Source organism: Telmatherina bonti (assembly GCF_933228915.1).
Source record: "Telmatherina bonti genome assembly, chromosome: 3".
NCBI lineage: Eukaryota > Metazoa > Chordata > Actinopteri > Atheriniformes > Telmatherinidae > Telmatherina > Telmatherina bonti.
Window position 1 is genome coordinate 18089077 of NC_136621.1, and position 23128 is coordinate 18112204.

General features: G+C 40.0%; 2 protein-coding genes across 2 annotated transcripts; both read left to right on the forward strand.

The window, feature by feature from the left end:
- Positions 1 to 4282: 4282 nt before the first annotated feature.
- Positions 4283 to 7116, forward strand: LOC306774452 (tubulin beta-4B chain-like). The gene is made up of 5 exons (XM_079264489.1): positions 4283 to 4458; positions 5161 to 5269; positions 5353 to 5463; positions 5648 to 5892; positions 5978 to 7116. Exons 1-5 carry the CDS (start codon positions 4402 to 4404, stop codon positions 6788 to 6790), a joined length of 1335 nt encoding a protein of 444 aa, XP_079120615.1. The 5' UTR covers positions 4283 to 4401; the 3' UTR covers positions 6791 to 7116.
- A 2239-nt stretch (positions 7117 to 9355) lies between these two features.
- Positions 9356 to 22012, forward strand: dennd1c (DENN domain containing 1C). The gene is made up of 23 exons (XM_079238155.1): positions 9356 to 9496; positions 10423 to 10487; positions 11095 to 11138; positions 13328 to 13377; positions 13501 to 13620; positions 13707 to 13776; positions 13864 to 13944; positions 14038 to 14103; positions 16140 to 16193; positions 16310 to 16420; positions 16923 to 17023; positions 17115 to 17160; positions 17266 to 17367; positions 18185 to 18310; positions 18408 to 18509; positions 18812 to 18902; positions 18993 to 19033; positions 19115 to 19165; positions 19253 to 19300; positions 19386 to 19493; positions 19720 to 19793; positions 20427 to 20640; positions 20715 to 22012. The coding sequence occupies exons 1-23, from the start codon at positions 9480 to 9482 to the stop codon at positions 21618 to 21620; spliced, it is 2688 nt and encodes an 895-aa protein (XP_079094281.1). The 5' UTR covers positions 9356 to 9479; the 3' UTR covers positions 21621 to 22012.
- Positions 22013 to 23128: the final 1116 nt, after the last annotated feature.

A 23128-nucleotide genomic window follows, 5' to 3' on the forward strand; every position in this document is an offset into this window, starting at 1 on the left:
AACGAAAGCTGTCAACAGTTCAAGAGTAATGAATAGATGCTGCTTAGTTCACAGGTCTAATGACGTAAAAACTGTTTTTCATGTCTGTTAGTCGTCTGCATCTCCACCAGAGGGCAGCAGAGAGAGCCGTTTGTGTGTGATCAATCTTCTAGGATTCTTGCCCTATTGAGACACATTGGGACAGAGTTGTCCTCCAAAGAGGGAAAAGTGCAGTGTCAGTTTTCTGCAGTCTTAATCAACCTCTTCAAAGCTGTTTTTTCTGCATTAGCTCCCGAGCATGCTTCTTAACCACACAGACACAACTGACCAGGATACTATCTGTTGATCTGTAGAGGGAGACCAGCACCTGCTGTTGTGAATGCTGCAAAATTACACAAAATGGGTTGATTCTTATTGTATGAAGTGATGAATCCTGCCTGGAGCCTAACATTACTGAAGCTGGGATCCTCTTGACAGAAAATGGAACAAAAGACAACCAACATTCAAAGAATAGCTCCTTTGAGAACTACAACTGTTGACCAATTGAAGAAATTGCAAGCCTGGCAGCGAAGAGCCAAACTGTGATGACCTTTTAACTATTTTTTAGATAATTTTCAGTGTATTTACAATCAATAGAAAAAGTTAAAAATATGTAATTTGCTTTTCAAATCATTTATTTCACTACATGTGAAAATGAAAGATGGTAGAGATTCAGAGTAACTCAGGAGAAATTAGGATAAACTCAGAACACATCTACCCACAAGCCAATGTTATCATTATGCTTTGGTTCCATAGACCTTAGCTTCTGGCTGCTCCGAGCATTTATTGACACGTGGCTCATAGATGTGGTCGAGGGTCATCAGAGGCAAAGCTGAGATAGTGTGTATCAAACAAAGAAAACTACAATATTCATTTCTTTATTACAGAGACTCCTCAAAAGTCACAGACAATATAATAGTTCTGATTAGACTGTTCTTCTTCTTCACCTATGCCTGATGTTGTCTTTGGAAAACTGTCCGTGCTGCATAAAATAGCAGAGGAATGCATGCCATTTCTAGATGATCACTCTCACCTTTAACCTTCATTTCCTTCCAACCACTGTTCTCAAACGTCCTGTTTCTATGGGCAACAGCACAAACAAAATAAGAAGCTGCTTCCTTATAAGTGAAAATTGGCGAATAGCTGAACATCTGGGGCCAGAGTATTTCCACTGAGGACCACTGATGTCATGTCCTTGATCATTTCTGCGGAAATTTGAACATTGTAGAGAAGCGTGTGTGATTTTCATCACACACACTTCTGTCAATAGTATTTTGAGTCAACAAACAAAACATAGCCACCTGAAATTTGCATAGATACTGTAATATGGAAATTATGTAGACTTCAGTCAACATTTTTGACTGCTTTTCCAGCTACATGTCAGATCAAGACTAATTTAGTTAAATTGGTGACAGAGATACAAAATTTGGAAGTAGAAGTGAAATTAATAAATGTTCATTTCCATAAAACATTCCAGTAAGTCTTGGCAGAGAACCAGCATACACAAAAACAAGATATGCCACAACGTAGTGTACTTGTTTTCATCTATATAAATACAAAAAACACAACTGGGACAAAAAACATTGTTCACATGGAAGCTCTACAATGCAGCCTGCTTGTCATGCAGAATCGCATGTAGAAACAAGTTAGAAGCTCAATAAACCTTTTTTTCCCATTATCATTTTTTTTGTTTAGAAGGGAGGATTTCCCTGAATTTAGATATTTAACCCAAAATGTGAAAATAAAAATATTCACTGTGCATGAGTCTAATTTGAAAACTCTTAATTGATAACATCAAATAGAGCTGACTGAGAGGTTCATTCATACCTGATGAGCAGAACACCAACCAAAGAAAAAGGCTCAACAAAGTCTGAAATAATTGTCTGGTATTGAACTCATTTGAGGTGATGTTGATATTTTATCTTTTTTTTTATAATGTCATTTGACTATTTATTATCATGATAACCTGAGATTGATCATATGTTAATTTTCACGGGAGAATGATCATAATTTTTTTTTGCAGAACCGTCTGCAGCTCAACTTGACAAGGAGGAGGATGTCCGTCAACATTTCCTGGACGATGCTTAGGGTATTTTCGGAGTCTGTGGTGGTCTTTCTGCCGTTGTGTGATGCATTCAGCAAACTCAAGGTGGCTAAAACCAACAGATTCAAACTTATCCATGAAGCCAGTCACATCACACAGAAATGTGGAGTTGGTTCTCTGATGGTGATGGTCTTAGGGAGGACGATGCAGCACCATTCCCCCTTCACATCTTCTGCCCAACGTGCAGGTCAACCTCAGTACTACATTCGGCAAAAGAATGTGAAATACAGTATCCAACTATTTAAATGTGCCCTCTAATGCAGAAGTTTCTCTCTTGGATTATTAAAGTAGTCATTAGATACTGTCATTCTCATTTTTATCTTTAAGGAGGAGGCATATGAGAGCACAGTGTGAAGACCATGATGATGCATCACTTCATCTGAACCAGACTTTAAACACATTCAAAATGTCCATGTCAGGTTCTGCTTTCGCTCCTCTTCATTTATTTTGCACCTTTTCAACTATGCATACCACACAATAACTCTTCAAAAAGCTGGTTTTGAATCTAATATGGTGGAAAAAATTAAGTACACTGTTCTGTTACTTGAAATGTGAGGTCTGATGTGTCTTATAAGGCTTTATCCATGTGTCTTGAAAGCACTGACACATGTTATCTTGCAGTCTCCTTCCAAATTAAGTAAGCTAATTTTATTTCTCCAGATTCTACACACAAGACACACCATAATGACGAGAAATATTTATTTAAGGCATGCAAATTTATTAAAAATACAAAAGGGAAATCACATATACATAACTATTCAGAGCCTTTGCCATAAAGCCTAAATTGAGCTCAGGCATATCCAATAGATCATCTTTGAGATGTTTCTACAGCTTAATTTGAGTCCACATTTGGTAAACTTGGTTGATTGGGTGTGCTTTGGAAGGGCACACATCTATCTGCATAAAGTCATGTCAGTGCATGTCAGAGCAAAAACAAAGTGTCAAGTCAAAGGAACTGACTGTAGACCTCCGAGACAGGAATGTCTCGAGGTACAAATCTGGAGAAAGGGTCCAGAAAAATGTCACCAGCTTTGAAGGTTCCGATGGTTGGCTACATTGTTTGTTAATGGAACAACTTCAGAATCATCGGGAGTCTTCACAGAGCTGGTGAGTCATATAAAAGGAGTGATCTAGGGGGGGACCCTAGTCAGGAAGGTGACCAAGAACCTGATAGTCGGAGCTCTTGCGGTCCTCTGTAGAGAGACAACTTTCCAGAAGGGTGAGCATCTCTGCAGCAATCCACCAATCAAGCCTGCATGGTGGAGGAGGCCAGTCCTACCTGGCTACCCATTTAAAAGTAAATGGCAGCCCACCTGGAGCTGGCCAAAAGACACCTGAAGGACTCAAAGGAGAAACAAAATTCTCGGGTCTGCTAAGACAAAGATTGAACTGTTTGAACTGCTCACGGATAGATGTATCAATCTTGTGGCTTTATATTCAAAAATACTTTCACACTGTTATTATGGGGATACTATTGTGTAAAGTTTTGAGTAAAACCAATTTTTCCCCATTTTGGAATAAGGCTGTAAAATGTGGACAAAGCAAAAAGCTGTGAATACTTTCCAGATGTACTTTATCTACAATATGACATCAGCCCAGTAATGCCTTGCTTAATTCATTAAACATAGCTCTAAATGTATAAGTCCCAAGATCCAAATAGATCTAGTAATTTCATTGCTTCTTATCTGGGAAATTATTAATTCAATGAAAACATTATCTCAAACACACAATCTACATGTTGCAGTCTGGTTGTTAAGTGCAACAGTATTTTTTTTCACCAATGAAGTTTGACCATCACATTGTGGTTACATTGTATTAATGGTGGCTGGCAGTTAAGGCACAGCTTTTTTCCACTAAGGGCTGGTTCAGAGCCAGTAGCTACCAGCACCATTTTTTTTTTTTTTTAAAGGAAATACTCCTTCTCGTTCACTTACAGAACATATCTGCTTTCTTTTCGTCATAAAACTCCACAAACGCGCATCTATCTACCTCTTGTCCTCTTCAGTCAGCCTGCCAGACACGCTGATTGTTCCGGCTGTGCCCGGTTCCCGTTGCCATGGAGATGACGTCATGCTGCAGCACCGGTAGGAACAGCGCAGCCGCGAACTATAAAAGGGCGAGACATAGGGAGCTTACAACGCAGCCACAAGTCCTCCGCCATTTAGCCAGACTCAGCCAGCAGGGCCAGAACAGCCTAAAACAAAAAACAAAAAAAACCCAACAACACTTCAATCTGTTTTCAGCTTTTTTCCGTTGCTCCCTTTCACCGCAGCGACAACATGCGTGAGATAGTGCACCTGCAGGCCGGGCAGTGCGGGAACCAGATTGGAGCGAAGGTATGAGACTCTTCAGACGGACTCGGGGGCGTTTTTATCAACCTGTTAGCAGCTTTTATGTAACTAAACGCGAGTTAGGTCTTGCTGCAGCCGACAAGGCGTCTATGAGATCACGCAGTCCACAGGAAATCCAAAAGGAGGTCAGCTAGTGGAATGGAAATGGTTGTGTAAGGCAGTGGAGATGGCAGCGTTTAAAAGCATCCTCCAGGATGGGCGGTGGCAGGCCGAGACATCCCCGCTGCTGTCGCTCGATGCCATTTAAACGTACCATCACACCCAGACTGAGCCGCACGGCAGTGAGCAGGACATGACTAAAAGCGTGCAGCTTCAGGACTAGATATTAGGCAATTTTAAAATTAACTAAAAAAATAAAATAAAATAAAAAAGGCGACACTGTGCACGCGTGCCTGCACGCGCGTGGGGGACCATTAAGAGAGGGGTGTGGCTCACCACACAGAATGCACTGGAACGCGCAGACGTGCCACTTTACCATACATTTAGTCATGTTTTTAGCTGTAACAATACATATTTTGATATGTAAGAAGAAAAAAGGGGGATTTTAGCTGCAGCTCTGTTGCTTCATCAATCAGTTAATGATCTGAATGTTAGCTGGTCAGTTTATATGTCGCTAGAAATGTCTTAATTATGTTTGTGTCATGTGTTTCATCATGGCTAATCTCCCTAATCCACCGATATATCTAGTTCTGGGAGGTGATCAGTGATGAGCATGGCATCGACCCAACGGGAACCTACCACGGTGACAGCGATCTGCAGCTGGACAGAATCAATGTCTACTACAACGAGGCTTCAGGTCAGGACCTTTTTAACTGGCACATTGTCATCTGTTTAATTTTATTTTTTTCTGAAAATATTCATACACGTCTTGTGTTGTAGGTGGAAAGTATGTGCCGAGGGCCATCTTGGTGGATCTGGAACCAGGCACCATGGACTCTGTTCGCTCTGGCCCATTTGGACAGATTTTCAGACCTGACAACTTTGTCTTTGGTATTGGATCAGAAATACTTGAGCGCATTAGGTTTATCACATAGGAAAATGGCAGATTGTGTTATGTGTTCTGTCAGAGGTTTAATTGACAGTTGTTTTGTCAGCTGATTTATTTTAAAAAAAAAAAAAAAAAAAAAAAAAACTCCCTTGTGTGCAGATTCTCACATTTAACTCCTCCTTACAGGCCAGAGTGGAGCAGGTAACAATTGGGCAAAGGGTCACTACACAGAGGGAGCTGAGCTGGTGGACTCAGTCCTGGATGTTGTGAGGAAAGAGGCTGAGAGCTGTGACTGCCTTCAGGGTTTTCAGCTCACACACTCCCTGGGCGGCGGTACCGGCTCTGGTATGGGAACTCTACTCATCAGCAAGATCCGAGAGGAGTACCCCGATCGTATCATGAACACCTTCAGTGTGGTGCCCTCCCCTAAGGTACAGTGACGTCTCAATGTTTCAGCATGGTGGTTTTTTGTTATGGATTTTAGGTTTCTCTGAAGTCTCCATGTTGTGTCTCCAGGTGTCGGACACCGTGGTGGAGCCCTACAACGCCACTCTGTCCGTCCACCAGCTGGTTGAGAACACAGACGAGACTTACTGCATCGACAACGAGGCTTTATACGACATCTGCTTCCGTACCCTCAAACTCACCACACCCACTTATGGCGACCTCAACCACCTGGTGTCCGCCACCATGAGCGGAGTAACGACTTGCCTGCGCTTCCCCGGTCAGCTCAACGCCGACCTCCGCAAACTGGCTGTAAACATGGTCCCCTTCCCTCGCCTGCACTTCTTCATGCCCGGCTTCGCACCGCTCACCAGCAGGGGCAGCCAGCAGTACAGAGCTCTCTCCGTGCCCGAACTCACTCAGCAGATGTTCGATGCCAAGAACATGATGGCGGCCTGTGACCCACGCCACGGCCGCTACCTGACCGTGGCCGCCGTGTTCCGCGGCCGCATGTCCATGAAGGAGGTGGACGAGCAGATGCTGAACGTGCAAAACAAGAACAGCAGCTACTTTGTGGAGTGGATCCCCAACAACGTGAAGACGGCCGTGTGTGACATCCCGCCTCGCGGGCTCAAGATGGCCGCCACCTTCATCGGCAACAGCACGGCTATACAGGAGCTGTTCAAGCGCATCTCTGAGCAGTTCACCGCCATGTTCCGTCGTAAGGCCTTCCTCCACTGGTACACCGGCGAGGGTATGGATGAGATGGAGTTCACTGAGGCGGAGAGCAACATGAACGACTTGGTATCCGAGTACCAGCAGTACCAGGACGCAACAGCCGAGGAAGGGGAGTTTGAGGAGGAGGGCGAGGAGGAGGTGGCCTGAGGCTAAACTCCGTCACCATTTCTCATCTGCAACCATCCATGACTCCATCCATCCACTTATTCCAGCCCTACTCTGCTCTCGATTTTATTCTTTTATTTTCCAAATGTGTTTAATTTTTCTTGTTTCAATGCTTTTCTCCTTCCCAGGTCTTTGTCTCTCCCTCTGCCTCCTCTTCTCTTAGTAGGCCGGAGTAGGGCCCACACACTGAACACTAAACTGCTCCTCCCATTGTAGAGCTCATGTAGAGGTAGCTAACACAAGTGTGATTGTGGTCTTTTATCAGTGTTTGTTTTCATAAATCTCCATCAGATTAAAAAGTTCCACATCTGGACCAATTTTGTCATTTGTCTAATTTGGCTTTGATTGAAATAAATGAATTGCAGAAAAATCTGTTTGGTGGGGTTTTTTTTTTTTTTTGGGGGGGGGGGGGGGGGTTTTCCTTTTCTGAACAGTAAAGCTACCCAAATAAAATGAACTCCTTATGTGCATTAGATTTTCAGTTAAATTGACATTAATGGAAAAGTAAGACATCCACAGATGATGGGGTTGATATGAAAACTGCAAAGAATCTCCAGACCACCAATGTAAAGTAAAATATTTAAAGCTTTGCTCATGCTGGGGTTAGATTATGCTTCATAAGTCAGCGGCCTGAATCTCTGCTCCCACAACTGCAGAATCCCTAAAAAAATTTTTAAAAAAAATAAAAAATTCAATTTTCTGAGAGTCTGTTTAGCTGCAGCTCAACATTGCCCTCAGAACATTTAAATCCATTTGATGTTACAGTGTAGATCAGAAAGGAATTTGCTGCTTGAATATGTTTGTTTGGATGTCAATGGAAACATGAAAATCTTGCAGTACACAAATTCACACATGCTCACCTTTACAATAAACTAATGTAAAGAGAGCGCAACAACATCAAAGGTAAATGACAACATTTTACTGTATCAAAACTAATTCTATTAGCTTTCAATAGAAATGTTTTTATCTTTTTAAACCTTATTTGACGCTGCAAATAGGCTCCTATAGGTGACATCCTCTTGGCCTCGTGTAGCCAATAAATAACACTTTAAATTCTGATACGCATCACCAAAGAGCATGAAAACTGTGGTTACTTTCCTAACACCTGAAGATAAGTATAAACCTTCACACATTTGCAAGCAGAAAATGTATTTTTATCACATCTGAAGGTGTTTGCATCAGGTTGTCAAATACAGTTTGTGTGTTTATGTCCACATTTAGCATCACAACCTCCTACTCCTACCTCTGCTAGCATGCTAACACAGAAAGATAGTGTGATTCCTTCAACCAGGGAATCTATTTTATCGATTGCCAGTATTTTGCCCAGTACAGCTTGCAGGGATCCACATTTTCTATTTCTATCTATTCCTGAGAGGAAAACCACATTGGTTCAAAATTCTCAATTTCTAGTCTGATACTTCTAAGAAGGAGCAGCTCCAAAGTATTTCAATTATGAGATGTCAAAACCAGCCATCAGTAGTCATTCTGCTCCACCAGTCACCCCAGTTTAACCACTCACATGAGACAGATTTTTCCATCTAGACTCGCATAAATGAGCTTGTGAAGAGGGATTGCTAACTGTTCTGCACAGTAACCTCGGACACGACAACCGTCCATGATATAGTCTCCTCATATCATTTGTTTTCTTCTTGAAGAGGCGGGGAGAGCTCAGGTTGAAGCGGATGGGTGGCAGAGGGGATGATGATGGTGGAACTGAGCTGAGGAAGGTAAATGGCTGTCATTTAGGTGGAGGCCTATATTAAATATAAATAATAGTGGACATTAGCTAGCATTAAACAAGCTAATGCTTCTTCCTATCCAGTTTTAAAAAATGTTAGGCTATATTATTAATCTTTTTTCTGTTTTTGTTCATTTTATTTTTCCCATTCCTGTGTGATTAGTTAGAATTTTGATAATAAGAAGATGATGTATCTTTAAAGCTCATCTGAAATCTTCCTGATATCTTTTTTACAAAATCTATAAGCTCTGTGTGAAATAAAGAAAAGCAGTGGAGAACAGTGGCAGAATGGAGATTTTCTCCATGCAGTTTGGCCTCAGCACCACAAAGAGGCAGTATGAGAACTACGGTTGGTGCACGTCTATGAACAGGATGTTGACACATATATGCTTGAACACTAACATGATTCACTGCATAAATCAGGTCATACTAGTTTCTGAATGGCAGATCCATTGATATTCCTGCCTTATAAATGGGTTAATAGTTTAAACACTGTGCTACGCTGTTGGGATGCTGCATAAAACTAGTTCAAAGAAAGAAAAAAACTAGATTTCTTTGTTAAAAAAAAGTGCTATGATTTAAAAACTATCTTTCTGCAGATACATAAAGTTAGACTTATTTATGAACCTAACGGCTGCATGTTTAAAAATAGTAAAGCTAAGAGAAAAAAAAATAGAGGAAACAAACATTTAAGAGAAGTACGTGTCTTCATCAAGAAGTTGTCTCATAATAAACGTCATTTACACACTGACACACATATTGACATAGATCAGGAAGTGTTCTGCCACTCCAGCGCTGACTCTGCAGACTGCTGCTGTTGTCTGCCTTCATCTATAACACTGCTTCCTCTGAGGCATGGCTGTCACCAGGAGAACCTGCTGAAGACTCCTGTCCTCCTGGACAAACACATGGAAACAGTCACATTCGGTCAAGATGGGCTCCAGACTAAAGTAAGTCAGTTGTGCTACTGTATCTACTCGACCTGAACCATCAGCACTCTGCCTGTCAGTCAGTTCTCAGTTCTTGTGGGTTTTATTACTTCCTCTCACAACTGCACAGGAAGTTTCCTGCAGCAACTCTGCTGCCCTTTATCTGCTGCCATACAATTTATAGTAGATCCGTTCTTGTCTAAATTAAGTCAAAACTGGTTGTCTGTCTTACAGATAATGCAAATGACCAGCTTTAACATTGCATTAATTCGTCTATAGACTCAACTTCCTACATTGCCACAAATTCTGACTTCTGCTGAGTTCATCTGCAACATTTGAGTACATCAGAATTTGTCAGGAGGTGTTACAAAACATCTGTCTAAGAGTGGAAAGTGACTCGGGAGATTTATTTTTCACACTATTCTGGTGAATTTTCACAGCTCTTGTGCTTAGTTTTTGTTGGCTCAGACACCAAAGCAAATGGTGGCATTAGCATATCTAACCAAAATTATAAGTCTAAGTAATCCTTCAAACTCCTCTTGTTCAATGCTGTCACAATCTATATAACTCATAAAATGATTATTTTATGTTAAAAAAAAAAAAAAAAAGAAATATCAGCCTGATCAGATCAGTCAGGTACATGCTGAGAATAATCAGACAGAAGTGAAGTATCCATCGACTCCAGACGTAGAGTTAAAACATGCTCTGTTATCTTCAGACAGCTAATCCAGCCAGGGGACACAGGCTTTATTTAAAACTAAAGGATAAACACGTAACATTGTATCAACTCCAGAAAAATCCCATCAGCAATGTCAGCACATGTTTTATATTAAATCAGGATAAAAACTTTTAGGGTTTATTAGATTATAAGTGGAATGCCACTGAATTTCAGATCCTAGTGACCAAAGATCATCTCATCTTGATGTTCTGAATTTCTTTCCTGTCAGACAAGACCCCGAGCGAACTTTCAACTGGTTCTTTGAAGCGACATGTCCTGTGGCCAGAGACAAAGGTGAGGTCTATTTCCTCTTTCACCGCAGATCACTGATATCAAAAGTGGTTTCTATATGGAAAAATGTTTCCTGAGTGTATTTGTAATCATTCTTGGAGAAATAGATGTGTATCACTTCCTACAGAATAATTTCGATTTATAAGTTGTTTTGTCAGCCACAAAAGTTTTTAGTGCCTCAGTCCACCTTCTTCTTTCCATGTTCCTCCATGACACCATAAACTATTGCATAACATTATTCTCTAAACAAGATACAATGCACTGGACACACCAGAACAGACCTTTAAACTGGCTTTGGATAATAAACAGTTCATTATTAGTTTGGTAAAACTAAAGTGTCTTGCTTATAGTGTGTGAAGGTGTTTTTGCTGTGCTGCTTCCTGTCATGTGATCAGAAAAACCACATCGCTGCTTTAGTAGTGCATGAATGCTAAGGGAGTATGTTATTGTTGAATAAGTCAAATAAGTAAACTATGACAATGTAATAATTTTCTGCTTCATAAATTGTATTTTTCATTCATTGTAACTTAAATAAACACTTAAAGCTTTGCTGTAAAGTGATAATACTTTGCTATTGGTGTTGATTTATTCTTTCGTTTTGATGTTACAGATCCTGAGCTGCTTTTTCAGTTTCCAGAGGACTTTAATGATGAGGTAGCTACACTTTCTCTTGAAAACACACAATATAACACTTGTAAAGTGTATTAAAAAGATTAGGTTCAGTCACCTAACTATATAAAGATGAGGCCATCATAAGGTAAAACTTTTTATTTACTGAAAAACAGCCATTCTTTGGTTTTTATACTTAAAGCAAACATTAGCATGTTAGCATGCTAAACTAAATTAGTGACCATTTAAAAATGCTATACCCACTAAACGGCAATTATACAAACTCCAGGAAAGTCAAGAAATGTATAATAAATAAATAAATAAAATGAATACATTAAATACTTAAATCTGGGATTTTCTAGTTTTGTTTTAACTTTAATTTAACGGACACAAGTCCCAGGAAACAACTTGTAGCATCTTTACTTTCAGACAGTTTTGTTTTTCCAAAATTAAATACAACTTTTAAAAACTTTTAAAGTTTTACCAGAAACACACAAAACAGAATAGTTCGAGGTATTTTGACCGCTTTGTTCCATCAGTTTCATCTCAGTTGTGCAGTTTAAACATTTAACATTGTTGGAGTTGCATACGTGAACAAAACACACACATGCACACACAGAATAAACAAACACAAAAAACCCCAAACATTTAAGCTGGTCAGCAGTTCATAATCTTTGCCTTTTAATTCTTCACTTTATAATCATAAGTTAATGTCGAGTAGCAAAGAGATTTGTACTGTAGGAAACTACCTCAGGTTTATGGTCAAGTGAAAAGATCCATCTTTGTCCTGCAGACCTCCCAAAAAATGGTAGCATTTATTATTCCAAAATTCCAGAACACTGTTTTGAATTAATGTTGCTATCATACACACTGACACACAAGTTTTCCAAGCCATGGTCACTGTTGTGATCACATCCATTCAAAAGCTGGATTTTCCATTTTTAATCCCCCCCCCCCCCCCCCCCCCCCCCCCTCCCTCCCAAAACATACAAAACAAAAAAAAAAAGAAAAGAAGAAGAAAAAAGAAAACCTGAATAGTTTCATCTTGCTGGATGTCCATTTTTTTCTTCAAAAGCAGCTGAAATGTGGACTCAACATGTCTGCCATCTCTGTCTATCTGTGACAAGTACATTTGAGTAGAAATTGGTTTGGTATTTCCACAGCTGATACATGACTTATTCCTTTTGTAATACAGCTTAAGGTTACATTTGTGGTTGCAGAGGTGGAGACTAAGAGATGAAGGCTCAAAGGCCTGTTTATTTATTTATTTATTTTTTTTTTATTTTTTACAGCAGACAAAAGTTTTCATACACTCACATTCTGTGACTATTCACAATATTATGCTCTGTAAATAGTGACAGACCAAAGACATTTACAATATTGCAATAAAGTTTCTTATTGAACCCTTTCGATTATTATTTAATCAAATTCGGCATAAAGTGATAAGAGGCAGCCCATCCTGGACTAGAAAATTTGAGCAATAGCGAATCCTGCTTTTACACCCAATAAAGACACCCTTACCCATCACCGATTGGTTTTCTTATTTTGGAGTCTTAAAATGCTGCTATTTCGGAATCCTATAAACTTTTCTGTCCTTCTTTGTAGGGGTGGGAAAATCTAATAAAAAAATCTGGACTCTTTGTTTCACAATTTTAAAAATGATTTTTTTTGTTAAGAATTCAATTTTTTTCAATTAAATAAAATTAATCCACTTTGAAATTGTTGTCATTCTTATTGGTTTTATTGATCTCTTTACTTGTCTTCTTGGGCATTATAGAAGCAGAATGATGGTCTGGCTACTGAGTTGCCCCCCCCCCCCCCCCCAATTGAAATTAAAAAAAAGTTTCATTCATTTCTTTTTGTTTTTAATCTACAACAATCAGCAATATTGAAGAATTGTGAGAATCGCAATTTGAATCGAATCGGCCCCCAGAAAAATCAGAATTTAATCGAATTGGGACAAAAGCATATCGTCACTGCCCTACTTCTTTGTGTCCCTCCAGATTCTTGTAAATGTGTTGCTGCTATAAAATTGACTATTTCTATAATTTAATTAAAATATATTTGGCCAGTGGAAACAATGAAAATCAGTTCTTCTGACTTTTTGAGAAATCATATTTACATGTGTGAACTTATTGCACCAAAACCTGGTAAGGCAAAGTTTCATTGGGCCACGAGCAAGAACCTTTTTGTTTTGAACATTTTCACAAAAATGATTTCACCTCATTTTTCAGGAGTCTTCTCAAACATTACCCAGGTTCTGTTTCCCGTATGACATACAAAGGTGAGTACTACTAACATACTAACAGAAGATACTACCTAACATAGCCGACTACTCATCAGAAATGAAGTGATCCAGCAAGTTTTTTTTTTATGTGTTTACTTTTCACTGCATTAATCTACTCAGAGTGAGGGATGGGTTTTCTGTCCAGCACTTTACTTTTGTCCTGACTGACCTTGAGGGATGCCAGCGCTTTGGCTTCTGTCGTCTCAACAACAGCACACACAACTGCCTTTGTATTCTCAGGTAAAGTTGTGTGTGTGTAATTTGATCTTTCTTTGCATCTATAGTATCTTTCCTTATGACTCCATCTTTCAAAACTTTGATTCCAGTTATCTTCCGTGGTTCGAAGTGTTTTACAAACTTCTCAACAACTTGGCTGATTACCTCACAAAGGGACAGGTAAGATCGAGTATAGAATCTAAGTTCTCCTTAATTTATACATCCTTGCACATAAAAGCTAACATAAACACAAAATGTCTTGAACAGACCAATGAGATGAAAGGGCTCCTGTCTGCACTCTACAAACAGCCCATCCCGCTGGCAGATGGATCGGTCACTCTGCAGATGGTAAATATCGAATTAGCCAATAAGAACCAGGAGGCACTCTTGATTTTGCACTTTTTCTGTCAGAGGTTTGCGTTTTGTGTTTTTTTTTCTGAGGGAGAGGAGCTGTTGGTCAGCACAAAGGTGTCCTGTCCTGTTAGGCACCCAGAGGGGCAAAAGGGGGTGAGTTCCTCCAGGAGCTCATGTGGTCTGGAGTCACAGCTGAACAGATACAGACTAACTCCTGCTCCTGCTGGAAATCCACAGCTGTGTGTGCTTAGCTGCTAAAGCTAATGTGTGTGGACTAAAACTTTGTCACTCCTTAAATGTTTACGCCAAATGTAAAGCATTTCGCACTTACAAGCTGTCACATTGTGTGAAAAACAATGACCTTCATGTGTTCCCTGAATAACACTTAACATTCCTGATATAACAGACGGTGTTTTGTCTGCTGGGAAATGGTTCAGTGTGACTCAAAGCTACAGCTGGTTGTATTCCTATATTGTTGCATTTGCAGAGTTTCATTCCAAAATAAGAAATTGGTAAAGCAGGTTAGAAAATGTATTTAAAGTCAAATGATTTAAGTACTCAGTGTCACTGTAAAACTGAACAAGTTGGCTTTACAAAGTAAAAAAGAAAAAAGAGAAAGAGAAAGAGAGAGAAACGCAAACTTGTAGCCTCAAATTAATTTCATTTGAAGTTTTTTTGGGATTAGTCACAAATAACAAGAATAAACTGCATCTGTAGAATGTAAATGGACTTAATGAAGTGGAGTTAGCTGTACGGACTTGAGACTCTATACGTTACAGGCGATACTTCATGAATCTTGTTTCCATATTAAATATGCACGATGAATTCAAGTTTGCCTTAGTTTTCGTAGACTTTTTACATGACTCTTTCAGCTGCTTTGTAGCCGTTGTAACGTTGAAGCGGGATCTTGGTGTAAGTGTGGTCCTCGCTAAACACAATATCAGACCATCAAAATCTGAGTGAAGGCATAGAAGCTGTCCTGATAGATGTTTCTGAACACAGGGTGACAAATAATTACTGTAAATACACAGTTTGATGGAATCAATTGTTGATAGAACTTGTTAAAATTTTCTTACGAGGTATAAAAATTAAACCATTAAATGAGACTGCAAAAAGTCATTTAAAATAACTCATTTTAATCATCAGTTAACTGATAATGGCTAAAGTGCATTTTATACGTCTAGAACCCGTTGCCTATACACTGAAACTATAGTGAAAGGTGGATTATTGCCGATATTGCTCAATATACTGCCTTGGAGGAAGAAATTCTTCTTCTTCTTATGCCGCTTGATTCCTTGTGGAACGAAGGGCCGCAGTTGCGGTTTCTGTAACAGGCTTTGTTTTACAGAATTGGGTTGTTAGCCCTTTTCAAACCTCCAACCTGGAGGACCAGTGAGTGCTCTTAGTCTGGCCTCTACCCTTCAACCTGTCTGGCATGGGTGGCCCTACCAGGAGATGAATCTCCAGCCAGCGTAGCTCTCGGGGTCACTGAGCCCCCTAACCACAACAAGGTGGCACTCACTAGGGAGGAGGAAGAAATTATAATATGACTATTTTACATTTTGTTGTTATAACTCACTTGTATGTACTGAAATATAAGATTATTTATCCATTTTTTAGCTCTTCATGAAATCCTTATTATTTTTTGTCACGTAAAGGACTGACCAAAAATGGATTTTAAAAGTACTGGTTAATCTAAACTATTTTTAAACTACCAAACTAAAGGTACAAAGTTTATATTGTGACTTGCTGAACGAACCTTCAACTGGTTTTTGTCTTTAAACAGAAACTGACAGCATTGTTCATCTGATTTATAAAGTGGTAATAACAGCTGAATGCAATTAAATATATTCTATCAGAGCCAAAGCTACAATTTACAGTGTGACGCTATGAGACCTATTTTGTACAAAATAAACCAAAAACATAATGTCGAAAATTTTTAATGTTCTTTCGGAGAGTATAAATAACGTGGCTAAACACTCTAATGAACTAACGCAAGAGTTTGAATCTAATAGCAGTTTTAATAAGACGGCTCATAGTGGCATGAAATCCTGCATTTTTCACTTTGTAAACTCTAATTCACTCATATGTGGAGATACTAATACATCCATGCAATTTAAGGCAAAAATACTTCCCCTAAAAGTTCCTGCTACATTATAAATAATCTTTGATTTGATTTGCATGGGCAGGTTCCATATTTCATTTCTCCAGATCCTAGAAGTCTCCCTTCCATCCCTGAAAATGTACGTATGTTAAGTTACGTTAAACTGTCAAATGTTAAAAAAAAAAATAAATAGATAAATAAACAAAACATTTTGTCCAACCAAACTTAGTCTGCATGTGTCTGTGGGTTTATCAGAGGAACTTGACAGAGCTGATTGTAGCAGTGGATGTTGGAAACCTTCTTCAGCTGTACGCCAGCATGCTGTTTGAGAGACGGATCCTCATCTTCGCGAGCAAACTGAGCACGGTAAGCTTTGTTGTTGTCTGTAATACTGTGTTTGTGTCTCTTTGAACAAGCGTACTTGTCGCTTGGTACTTTTTTTTTTTTTTTAGCTTGCCACTATTTTTTACATGATTAAAATAGCAAGTGGCAGCCGAGTGGTTTCAGAGGTGGGAGGACCTGTGTTTGAGTCCCTGGTTTACCAACACAACTGAACCACCATTGGCCCTTGAGAAAGGCCCCCAACCCCTTCTGAACTACCACCCAGGTGCTGAAACACGGCAGCCTACTGCTCTCCAGTAAATCTACAATTTGGGCTTCTAGATATATCAAGATATGGGTCAAACGCAGAGCTGAATTTAAAGTTAAAATGTTATTAACGTAGGTGGACCCATAAAATCTCATCTAAGTCAAGCGAGGACAGTAACCACTCCATCTGTCACTGAAGACAGCTTTTCATTGTGTTGACACACTGAACCTGATTGTGCACATTTTGTACTGAAGCCATTTTCTCTTTGTGTGTGTGTAGCTGACAGCATGTGTGCATGCACTCAGTGCTGCATTATATCCAATGTACTGGCAACACATCTTCATACCAGTCCTGCCTCCGCATCTACTGGATTACTGCTGGTGAGAAGTCTGACTGCCTATCTATCTGCCTATCTCTGTGTGCAGACAGTGGACTCATAGCTTTTTTTTTTTTTTCTTCTCATGGTTACAGTGCACCTATGCCTTATCTAATAGGGGTCCACACCAGCCTGTCTGAGGTAAACCCACTAACTGAATCAACCAAAGTACCAATCTCTGAACGAATCAGGTTTTTCCTTGTATACTGACCAGTCATCAAACTGTCTCTGCGTTTTGCCTGCTAGAGGGTGCGGAGTCGTGGGCTGGAGGAGGTCGTAATTCTGAATGTGGACACGAACACACTTGAAACCCCATTCGACGACCTCAAGCAGATACCTTCAGATGTGGTAAAAATACACTTTGCGTTTGTAATTACATTGTTATTTATTAATCGCTTACCTTTTGTTGTAAGGAAAGCATGACCACTGCCATATAGTCGTTCTTATTCTGATGATCCGTGTCAGAATTTAAGGTGTGAAAGTTAGCTACTGACATCACATAGGAGCCGATTTATAAAATCAAAGTGTTGCCACACTCTTATGTGAAAATAGTGAGGAATAAGGACATTACACATAAAAATTATGTTGCAATCTGAGTGTGTTACATGCCTCTTTCCCAGCAGCAGTATATATGGTAAATGGACTTGTACTTATATAGCGCTTTTCTAGTCATGCAGACCACTCAAAGCGCTTTACACTACTTGTCACATTCACCCATACGCACACTCATAAAACACACTCATACCCCAATAGGCACATCGGAGGGCAGCTTGGGGTTCAGTGTCTTCCCCCAGGACACTTCAGCATGTAGTCAGGGGAAGCCTGGAACTGACCTCCCAACTTTCCAGTTGAAGGACAACTGCTCTTCCTCCTGAGCTACAGCCGCCCGGTAGCGCAGGAGTATATATGGTACCACAAGCCATTACAAACAAATACAAATACAAACAGTGGGCTGGAAAACACTGGGGCTCAAAGTTGTGTCAGAAAAAAACAGATTTTGTCCCTGCAAGAAACCTCCCGAGAAGGTTTCTGAAAGTCAGTGTAGCTGAAAAAGTCAGGAACATAAGCTGACAAACTACACAGTCATCAAATGAGTTTGTCACTAAATAGCAGCAGCAGCTCCTCTGGATTTATGGAAGTGATGAAAATGTAAACATGTGTCCAGATGTCGGGGCTGAAAGTGTGTTTAAAGCGTCAGGCGGTGTCTTCTGGCTCCGGTGTCTCCCGAGCCTTCCTGAAAGCTCAAGCTCTGTTGTTTGGAGGCTACAGAGATGCACTACAGGGCCATAAGGTCTGTCACTCATAGAAACCCCTACTGCAGAAGAGAAATACATAACTGTTTATTCTAAATGTGCCCGATGCTCATTTATCTTCGTTTCTCTTTGCAGGAAGGTGAAATATATTTCTGTAAAGAGCTGTTTCTTGACCACAAATCATCCAGTATGAGGCAGTTCCTGCAGAGTGCCGTTCATTTACAGTTTTTCAAACAGGTAAACACTGACCTCTGCTGGACAAAAGCTGCAACTGCTCTAGAGAAGTGAAAAATGGACTGAAATATAGTTGCTGCTGATTCCAACTGAAGTACACAGTTTAGTACACAATTATTCTAAATGTTGGTTATTTCAGACGTGGTATTGAAGATTTTCTGTGATTGAAACTACACTCGCTTGCTGGTTAATCTAATGATCTCAGTAAAACTACTATTCTATTCTATTCCAGTAATTTAGCAGACACTTTTATCCAAAGCGACTTACATGAGAGTGAAAAGGACTTTTTTCTCTACCTGTTTTAGTTCATCGATGATCGCTTGGATATTTTAAACAAAGGGAAGGAACCAGATGACCTTTTTGAGGAAGAGATAATACTGTGTGACTCTGCAGCAGGTTTGTATCTGTACATGTGTTGACTTGTTTTTGCTGACTGACAGATTGTCCTCTTTTCTTTAATTTTTCCTTTACCATTTTTTTTTTCAGGAAAAAGCAAGTCCTACCATCAATTAGTTGGTAATTTAAAGGTAAGTTTCTTTGTGACAAGCAGTTGGATTTGTTCCTGTCATGCTGAAGAATCCAACTCAAAGGATTTGCCTATTTGACAGAAAGGGGGCGGAGCTTTAATCAATAACATGAAAACCAGAGCAAACATAAGGGTGAGTAAAGAATAAAGACTGTGGTGTTGTCACTGGGATGTCACAAGATGGTTTTGATGTAACTTACATGCTCTTGTGTCTTTAAAGGCTAAAGGTCTGACCAAGTCAGGTTTGAAGTACCTGCTGATTAACAAGGTGGGCACATTTTTTGGAGGGTCAGAGCTGTGATTGTTGGACATTCTGCAGTGGCTTTAATACTTTGTTTTGTGCACTAATGCAGGACCAAAATGAAGAATACTCTCTCCAGAGAGGTGGGTCGGTATCACACCGACGAGCCCAATCTGACAGCTTGCAGAACCGCCTGCCAATCATGCAGCACTTTGGGATGGTAAAGTCCTAATTCGCATGCAAAATGTGCATCTGATTGACCTTAAATGTTTTTTGTTTTTTAAAAAAAAAAGCAATCTAAGTTCATTTCCATTCTGTTCTTCTTATTCTGCAATTTGTTCCCTTTTTGTACCTTCTATTGCTCAACTTCTTTAATTAATTGTGTATCACTTGACCGTTTAAAACCTAAAGTCTTTGCTTTTCTCCACTGTGTTTCCTCGTGTCAGTCACGACCCCGCCGACCTGTTCAGAGACTCAGAGACACAGATAACACCAGAGACCCTGAAGATCCATGGGACAGGTAAGCTGAGATGAAAAATTACATTTTAATTTTTCCTGAAATATCTACAATTTTGTATACGTGTTTAATATTCAGGGAGGTTTTGTTTGTTGTTTTTTTTTGCTATGGAAATCTAAACTGTAGCGAATGAAGCTACCAATATATAGCATACGGGATAAAATGTGACTTAACCCATAAGAACCCAGCATGACATCTACGTTACACGCAGTTTCTGAGACATTTGGCATCACTTTGTTGCGCAAACTTTTCTCAAAATCCTGTGAAACACAGTCTGAATTTTGTCTTCTGTCCCTTAATGGACACCAAGAAAGAAGATTACACCATAAAATATTTGCCAAATCACATTGTAAAAACTTTTTTATTTTACATTTTGTCAAAGGGACAAATAAAGACCACATATTTAAAAAGTTGGACCTATCTTAACATTTTCTCATGGGTTCGGTCTTTATGGGTTAAATTTAATCTTGTTATACAATCTTATGTTTGCTTAAATCAAGTTGAACTACTTTGCTATTATCCTCTTCATTTACTGAATCTGATCAGCCTTGTCACCATTTTGTATAAAATGGAAGATAGGAAAGGCAAAGAGAAATAAAGGTATTATCAGCCTCTCTGTTACTCATTTGTTAACAGCACAGTGTCCGAGTCTGTGTCCCAAACTGATTCTGAGCTCCAGAAGGATGAAGAGGAGAGAGATGATTCACCTCTGTGTGACCCAGAGGAGATGGATCTCCTTGGGGAGATCTTTGACACCCTGAGCTTGCGTAGCTCCCACGAACGAGGCCTGCTGTATGGCACCCGCAGTCTGGATCTGTTTGGACCGGACAGTCACGACTATATCACAAAAGTATGACACAGATAAACAGACACACACTAACAAATGCAAATCCAAGGGTTAACTGTGAATTTGCTGCTTTTCAGCGTTGTCCCGGCAACCCTAGCCAGGAAAGCCTGTCACTGTCCATCAGCGGCAGTGACAGCCTCCACAGCTGGAATCTGGAGACCACCGAGGAGCAGTCAGACCTGATAGAGGACTCGGACGCGCTGTGTTTGGACACAAGCCTGGCAGAAGAGGAGGGGATGGATGATCTGCATGCGTCATGGGAAATAAGACAACAGGACAGGGAACAAAAAGAGGACAGAGAAATTCAACAAGAGGTAAATGTAGCAGTAAATGGAAAGCAGGAAGGAAAAGAAATGTATGATGGAGATACATTGGAAGAAGTAAAACCAGAAGAGGGCAGAATTACAGAAAATGAGGAAAGGAACTCGAGCTTAGAGGAGGCTCCTGGGAACGACATGATGGAACAGAGAGAGGAGGAAGGCTTGAAAGACCATAGTAAGGATAAACAGTGTCAGAGTGAAGAGGCGTCTGCAGGACAGGAGACACAAGAGACCCAAGCAGACAAAAGTAAAGAGGTTGACAACCTGTTAATCAAATTCATAAAACCGGATATCCATCATCCAAAGTCTGTGGTTGAGCAGCAGGATCAAGGGGAAATTGCAGCCATTCTCCAGCAGCCTGACAGGCTTGCAGTTGATGTTAAACCACCAGCAGGTCAGGAGAAAAACAGTGAAAACACAGCGAAAAGACAAGAGCAAGAGGTACGACACACTTCACCGTCTCCTAAAGTACGATCTGCTGCAGAACGATTCCAGTCTGAACCATCCAGCAAGGGCTTCCAGATCAGGCCCATGGCCAAGATCTTGGCGACACAACCTCACCCGCCACACGACTCAGAGAGAAAGAAATGCTCGGAGACGCCTCAGGAAGACGACTGCCCTCCACGCAAAGTGTCTGAACTGAAGAAGAGATTTGAAGCTTAAACGAATTTGCAGCTTTTCCTACCATTAAAAAAAGAAGTTTATCTCATCTGTGCCTCCAAATTTAAATCGTATTCGTCACGATTGTTAGAAGCTTATCAAAAAACCGATTGACTGACCGCTGCATCGCAGATTGAGGTAAACCTCTTGGCCCGGTTGCTTTGCTCTCAGGCTTGCTGTTGTTTCCATGGCAGCAGGATGTCTATGATCACAGGAAAAATATCTCACAGCTTTATTTTAATTTGTTGTACAAGATTAATTTGGCGACTGCGTTTGAAGTTAGTCTACGGTAAGCAGCATGACTGACAAAGATTCAGGACCAGCAGGAAGGTGTTTTTCTCTACATCCTGTTTGCCATTGATGAGAATATCTTGTCAAGTGTAAATGTGTTGGTGATATACTGTCAAGCAAGTGTCCCCCCCCCCCTGCCAAAAAAACTGACACATTCTGTTGGGATTTCAGAAAATATTCCCAGAATTTGAATAAACAGCTTCCTTTATGATATATTAAACGTCTTTCACACTGAGACTTTTTTCTATCAACCTTCACACTCCAAGACGAGACAGAAAAAGCTGCAACACTGGGCCTATTTTTGTTTTCATTTATTACTGAAGTGCACAACACTTCATGTGTCAATTATTTATATATACTATAAAACCGAGTCTCTCAGAGCTTGATATTTTAAGTGTATTGTGTTTCAGAAGAAGTTTAAGTAAACTTCTTTCACAATCAAAGAGCATGAAGCACATTTTATGTGTATTCAAAAGGGCATTTTCCATTTGTCTGATCCATCTGTTATCACTGCTTATCCAAAAAGAACACAAGGATTTTTGCTTGTTTTTGGATGGATGGATGGATGATGGATGGATGGATAGATGGATAGATAGATGACAGGGAAGCTGGAAGTAAATAACAGAACACAAAAGAGGAAAACTTCCACCAATTAAATCAAGACACAAGTCAAACACAGATGACTCGAGCTTAAGTCAGCCTAAGGTGACAACTGAGAAAATAAAAGTACATATCACTTAAAAAAAAGATTTTATTTAAAGGGAAAACATCGCCAAAGAAAGAAATACTGAAAGATACAAAGACTTCTACATCTCAGTTTTGACTCAAGCTAAATGCCGTTCAGAACCAAACTCCAGTCATTTCAAAAGGTCTTCAGATAAAATACATATTCAGATCAAATGGGGGGGGCGGCGCTATGTGCTGATCCTGATCTGCTGGAGATGGCCGTACGGAGAAGAATGCTGGACATACGTGCATTCCTTCAGACCCTCAACTCAGCATGGTGAGGACACAACAGTTCAGAGAGAAGCTTCTTTAAGTAGCTGCAAGACATAACTAGAGGAAGCCATTCCTGCCAGCAGCCATCACCCTCCCTCCAGAACAAAGTCATGGACAACTGTGCATTTAAAAAAAAAAAAGATTCATTTTTATTTAATATTAATGTCATTAATTTGATTAATTCCACTTCAGTCTTTCTGTACGTTCAACTCACTACATTT